At 35.8% G+C, this 7,204-nt stretch overlaps 1 protein-coding gene across 1 annotated transcript; it reads right to left on the bottom strand.

Annotated features, from left to right (window-relative positions):
* Positions 1-4,676: 4,676 nt before the first annotated feature.
* Positions 4,677-5,624, bottom strand: LOC102816341 (olfactory receptor 14C36-like). Its single transcript, XM_006877675.1, has one exon. It carries the CDS (start codon positions 5,622-5,624, stop codon positions 4,677-4,679), a length of 948 nt encoding a protein of 315 aa, XP_006877737.1.
* Between the last annotated feature and the right edge of the window lie 1,580 nt (positions 5,625-7,204).

Here is a 7,204-nt window from a genome sequence, read left to right on the forward strand (position 1 = left end):
ATCAAGAAAGCAGTAGGGGTGCCAGTTGTTGATATTGTTGTTGTTAAGTGCCAATCAGTCAGTTCTGACCCATAGCAACTCTGTACAGGGTTTCCAGGGAGCTATTAGTGTGCTTGAACCTTTACGGTTCAAACTGGCTTTGCAGTTCAGTGCATTTGACCTTGCAGTTCAAACTGGCCTTGCAGTTCAGCGCATTAACTCACAGGGCCACCATGACTCCTGGGGATATCATATGTTGTTTTTGTTAAATGCCATTGAGTTGGTACCAACTCATAGCAACCCTGTATAGGGTTTCTGAGAAACAGCTGGTTGTAAGCTTGAACCATGGACCTTATGGTTCAAAGCTTCCTTGCTGTTCAGTTCATTAACCCACAGAGCTATTCCTTTGTAATTGATATGACCTGTAGGATAAACACTGAACTTCAAGGACAGTTTGAATCACAAGTTTGGTGCTTCAAACTCACCAGCTGTACCTTGTAAACATTTTACAGTGTCATTATGAGTGGGGGCCGACTTGATAGCACTTAACAACAAAAACAACACCAATAAAATGTACACATAAGCCAGAGATGGTGGTGGTGGTAGTGATACACTGTCAAGTCATTTCTAACTCAGGGATCCAGTATACATTTTCCAGGGCTGTAAAGCTTTACAGGAGAAGAAAGCCTCATCTCTCTTCTATGGCAATACTGGTAGATTCAAACTGCTGAGCTTATGATTAGCAGCTAAACTTGTAACCCAGCTTCTTAAATTAATATAAATATCAATTATCTAGGTACCTGTTGAAATGCAGATTCTGACTAGAATTTTTGGAGTTGAGAGAGTCTGCCTTTTGTAACAAGTTTCCATGGAGTGCTCATACTGTTAGTCTTTAACTCCACACATTCTTATCAATGAAAAAAAGATTGAAGTTGTCAAGGACTTCATTTTTCTTTGATCAAATATCAACACTCACAGAAGCAGCAATCAAGAGATCAAATGACATATTGCATTAGGCAAATATGCTGCAAAAGACCTTTTTAAAGTGTTGAAGAGCAAAGATATCAGGTTGAGGATTAAGGCGTGCCTGACCCAAGCCATGGTATTATCAATAACCTCATATGCATACAGAAGCTGGACAGTGAATAAGGAAGATCGTAGAAGAATTGATGGCTTTGAGTTGTGGTATTGGAGGAGAATACTAGAAGTGCCATGGACTGCCAAAAGAATCAATAGATCTGTTTTGGAAGAAGTGCAGCCAGAGTGCTCCTTGGAAGCTAAGATGGCTAAACTTCGTCTCTCATACTTTGGACATATTCTCAAGAGGGACCAGTCACTGGAGAAGGACATCATGTTTGGTAAGGTGGAGAGTCAGAGAAGAAGAGGAAGATCCCCAATGAGATGGATTGGCCAAATGGCAGGATCGATGGACTCAAGCGTGGCAACAGTAGTGAGGTTAGCCCAGGATCGGGCAGTGTTTCATTCTGCTGTGCACAAGGTCTCTATGAGTTGATGGCAACTCGATGGCACCTAACAATAACAACAACAACAAAAATTTTACATGTACAACTTAATAGCATGTATCATTCAACAACCAGCATTATCAGTTCCCAAATTTTCCCATCTTTACTTTTTACCTGCTTGTTCTATCAATTATCACAAGTTGTATCTTAAACTATTTGATTATGACATTAGTTTTCACTTTTCTGTTTAGTGTTTGTTTTCAATGTGTATTGTGATACTATATTATTATTTGTTATTCCATCCTATTTCAAAATAAGATTACAAAGTATAGTGGTAAGACATTAAAACTGAACTGTATAAAAATGGGTCTAATTCATGAACCAGTCATAAAATATGTTGTGGTTTTAGTTACCATTGAGTAACCTCTGATTCATTTCAACTTTATGTATAACAAAACCAAATATTGTCTGGTCATGTACCATCTTCATGATAGCTGACTAAAAACTCTATACAAATTAAGTTTAATGTCATGGAGTCCTGGTGTGGTGCTGTGGGTTAATAATGTACTGGAGTGCAAAGTCAGTTTGAACTGCAAGGTCAGTGGTTCAAGCTTAGTAGACGCTCCTAGGAAACCCCCCTATACAGGGTCGCTATGGGTCAGAATTAATCAATAGCACTTAACAACAACAACATCATTCTATGTAGCATTATTGTTTATATATTCTTAGACCAGCAGTTAAAATCCACCAGCTTGTCCTCGGAAACTCTATGCAGAGTCACATGAGTTGGTACTGACTTGACAGCCCTTAACAACAGCATTCCTAGATACACTTTACATTTCTTTGACTAGAAATATAAATTATTTATAAATGCATCTTCTTACATAAAATCATATTTTATTGATAATGCTTTGTAATATAAAATTTGCAGACAGAATTAAATTTTCAATTATTACATTTTGTCATTAATGACACATCAGCATAGGATATTAATAATCTCAAAAGTAACAGAAACGGCAAAGCTAATTTTAAATTGTGAAACTCGTGTCTCAAATTAAAAACCAACGCAAATATGGTCAATTAATTTCCCATTCACCTGAGAATATTAGTAAAAACTCTCAGTATTTCTATAGGAATAATTGGCCCACTTGTTAAGATCAAACTCTATATTTAACTATTTAAATACATATATTTATTATTTTATCAACTTAATATATTAAGAGTATGTACAATAAACATTATGAAACTGGGGAAAAAACAAAACAAAATTTACCATATTTTTGTTTATTTGGCATAGAGTGTTTAATTTCAAACAAATATTATTAAACCATAAACAGTTCACACATATGGATAATTTACATGGCGCAAATAACAGCTATTATTCACATATTATGTTTTTAGCATGCAAAATAAATGTTGGATAATAAGAAAGAAGTAAGACTGTTAATATTTAAACTATGATGGTGAAACATATTGAATATACCATGGACTGCCAAAGGAACCAATCTGCCTTAGAAAAAGTGCTGCCTGAATACTCCTTAGAACAAAAGATGGTGAATTTTTATCAAATATGCTTTGTAAATGTCAACAGGAGGGATCAATCCCTGGAGAAGGATATCATACTTTAAAAAGGAGAAGGTTAGCCAAAAAGAGGAGCCCTGGTGTGGCACTGTAGGTTAATGCACTGGAATACAAAGTCAGTTTGAACCACAAGGTTGGTGGTTCAACTCACGAGTCACTCTTAGGAAACCCTATACAGGGTCACTATGGATTGGAACCGACTTACCGGGCACTTAACAACAACAATAACAAGCCAAAAAGAGGAAGGCACACAACAGCATAAACTTATACAACTGTTGCAAGAATGGGCTCAAGTAATTTAAGGATGGTGAAGTGTTTCATTCTGTTGTACGGATGAGTCAAAACAACTTGATGACACTTAATAGCAACACTGTTTTCAGTAAAAATATTTTTTCACTCAAATTTATCTTTCTACACCATGGAAAGCATAAAACAAAACAAAACAAATAAAGCAAACCAACTGCCATTGAATCAATTCCAACCCACTGTGACTCTATACAGTGTTTCTGAGACTGTAAATCTTTATGGATATGGACTGTCTCATCTTTCTCCCATGAAGTAGCTGGTGGGTTTGAAATGCTGAATTTGTGGTTAACAATTCAACACCTAATGCACAGCACCACCAGGGCTCCCTAGGTAAAGTATAGGCAGGTGTGTTGTTGTTGTTGTTAAGTGCCATCAGGTGTTTCTGACTTATAGTGACCCTGTATAGGGTATCCAAGGAGCAACTGATTAGTTTGAACTGCCAATCTTGTAATTAGTAGTCCAGTGAATATCCCACAGAACCACACACAAGGAGCCCAATAGAAAGATATGTTATCTTTTTTTTTTTTTTTTTAACCAACTACATCTTTCTCAGGTGCTTCTTCCTTATAAAGAAGGTAGAAACAATCTTAAACTATTATTTTATGACCAGCTATTAGATGTTTTTATGTTCATTGTTAGCAATATTTTAAGTAAAGTTTAAGGATATCCGTTAGTGAGAATAAATACTTTGTTGCTAACCACAAGGTTGCCAGATAAAACCCCTCCAAGTAGTTCCACAAGACAAAGACCTGGTGACCTGCTTCCATAAATGTTACAGACTAGATAATCCTATGGGGTAGTTTTACGTTTTCCAAACAAATCTATAATAGTCAAAATTGACTGAATGGCATTTCATGAGAAAAACATATTTCAGATTATATGCCTTGTTTTACAAAAAGATGAGACCAATTTAACAGTTTACTTTTAGACTATATTGTTACTCTGTATCACCCAATCATTCTGACTCATAGTAACCGTATAAGAAACAGTTTTGACTGCACCATCGTGTTTCTAAGGCTATTATACTTACAGAAAACAGTTTGCCAGGTTTTTCTCTCAAAGAGTGACTAATAGGTTTGAACCACTGAGGATTTGATACAGACCGAGTGCTTAACCATTGGCCAATCAAAGTTACAGAAGACTCAACATTTAAAATAGAATACATCAAAACAAATGTTTAGGGAAAAAAAAAAAAAGTTTTGACAATGATGCTACAGGCTTCACTAACACAAAATACAATGACTGTCAAATAGAATTCAAGTCAGGTCCCCCCAAATTAGAAATAGATAATAACATTATTTTGAACCATTTTCAATTCACAATCAATGTAAGAGTGTCTTGACATAATTATCTTATAGTTTTCATTAGTAGAACATCTATTCTTCTCATAAATCTCTTTATAGACTCATTTATCTGCTTGTTTCTAAGACTGTAGATAACAGGATTCAAGAAAGGAGGAACTATGGAATAGAATGAAGAAAGGACCATGTCCTTGATTGGAAGTGAGTTGGAGGTTGGCTTCAGATACACTGCAGCACCAGATATGAGAAAGACTGTAACTATGATAATGTGAGGGATGCAGGTGGAAAAGGCCTTTCCTCGTTCTCCTCTGGTTGGTAACTTGAGAACAGTAGAAAATATGTGAATATAAGACATGGTGATGAAGGCAAAGCAGCCACCACCCAGTATTATTACAGAGGAAATCATTGCAATCTTATTGCTTAAGATGTCAGAGCAAGATAGCTTCCAGAGAGGGGGGATGTCACAGAAGAACTGATGGACCACATTGGACTGACAAAAGGACAAAGAGAATGTGTTACCAGTGTGCACACCTGCATAGAGCAGACCACTGAGCACAGAGGCCAGGGTCATCTGAACACAGACACGATGATTCATGACCATGTGATAGTGGAGGGGCTGGCAGATGGCCACATAGCGATCATGGGCCATTACGGTAAGTAACAGCAACTCTGCAGAAGCACATAATAATATGAAGAAGATCTGAGCTGCACATCCAACCTTGGAGATCACCCTGTTGTTAAGCATCAAGATGACACATGCCTTGGGTATAGTGACAGAAATATAACACATGTCCAGGACAGATAAATTCCAGAGAAAGAAATACATTGGGGTATGAAGACTCTGATCAGTGGTGATTACTGTGACTATGAGAAGGTTCCCCATTAGAGTAGTCAAGTACATCAATAGAAATAGCATAGTGTGGAAGACTCTGATCTCCCACACATCAGAAAATCCTGTAAGTAGGAATTCAGTCACTATGGTAGAGTTATGCATTTCAGTATCATTTGGTTATGACTTGGAGAGACAAAGATAAATAATCTCTAAATAATCTGAAAAATCAAAATGAGAAAAAAAAATTAGTCTAAGTACATTTATTGACTCCCATTTATTCCTTTCATTCTCTGTAGTTGGAAATTCTTGCTTATAAAATAGTCAAATGCCAATTTATCTGCTTTAGTCTCCTTGATTGTGTGACTTCTTTCTTCTTGTTGTTAAGTGTTATTGAGCCAATTTAGACTTATAACAACTCTGTTTAGGGTTTCCAAGAAGCATCTGGTGGGTTTGAACTACTGACCTTGTGGTTCAGGCTGACATTTCTGTCCAGTGCATTATCTTTCAATGCTAAAACAGGATGCCACAAAAAACAAAATTTAAGTTTATTTCTGTATTGGTATCCATTTCTGGGACTAATTTGTGGTGCAATATGTTTAATGAAATTAAAAGATTTTCCTGAAATGTATTAGTTAACATAGGTAATTTCTGTGCATTTGCATCATACTTACAATAAATTTAGCACATTGTAATTGGTGAGCAAAGAGAATCTAAATAGAGATAGGAGGTTTTGATTTTATTGGAATATCTCAAAAATCTATGAGTAGCTTTAATCTATTTTCTGCTTACAAGGGCAAAAATTAATTTTATATCCATTTCCACCACAAAACTGCTATTACTGCAATTCACTTGTATAATTACTGTGTCTGATGATGGTGGTTGTATGCCATGGAGTCAGTCCAGACTCAGTGACCCTGTATAATGGTTTCTGAGGCTGTAAATCTTTACTGGAGTAGAAACTTCATCTTTCTCCTGCAGAATAGCTGGTAGTTTTGAACTGCTGACCTTGAGGTTAACAGCCCGACTCATAGCCATTATGCTACCAGAGCTCCTTAATTATTATGGTATCTGGGCTAAGAAAATTTAACACTTTATTAAATAACCTAATATAATATTTTATTTAGTATAGTGTATTTAATTTACAGTATTCACATGTTATGTAATAAAATGTGACTTTCATTATACTTACACAGATTGAAAAATTATAGTAACAATTTTAAAATTAAATAACTGGGCAAGTGACTTTATTAATCTATGGCGATATAAGAAAAGCACTCATTCAACGTGAAGCTTATGTGCTCAGAGAACAGATTGCCTTTTTTTCTACCAGATCTTCAGAATTTACCAGTTTCAGTTTTCCAACAAAACAATCTATGTTCCTAGTTCAGGGTGACCATTCATCTGTTTCATTCATTCTAGCACTCTCTCTGAATAATGTAGAAGTCACAAGAGCCTGGTGTTTGGATTCACTGCTATGTGACAGTGATCCAGAGCTGAAGCATCACTGCATACTAATTTATTGCTTAGAACACATTCCCTTGGTGATAGTTACTGGAAGGGAGATGCATTTATGTTTTAAATTACATTTAAATATTTACTAATTGAATTTTCCACCCAAAAGCATTTTCTTACCACAAATGTATATTTTAATGACTTGGGTCTTAAAATACTAAGGAATACTGAACTTACCTGAAAATGTGATTGATTGTTGATTGGTTGATTCATGGGTTCCTTTGATTCAC

This window comes from Chrysochloris asiatica, unplaced genomic scaffold (genome assembly GCF_000296735.1).
Source record: "Chrysochloris asiatica unplaced genomic scaffold, ChrAsi1.0 scaffold00554, whole genome shotgun sequence".
NCBI lineage: Eukaryota > Metazoa > Chordata > Mammalia > Afrosoricida > Chrysochloridae > Chrysochloris > Chrysochloris asiatica.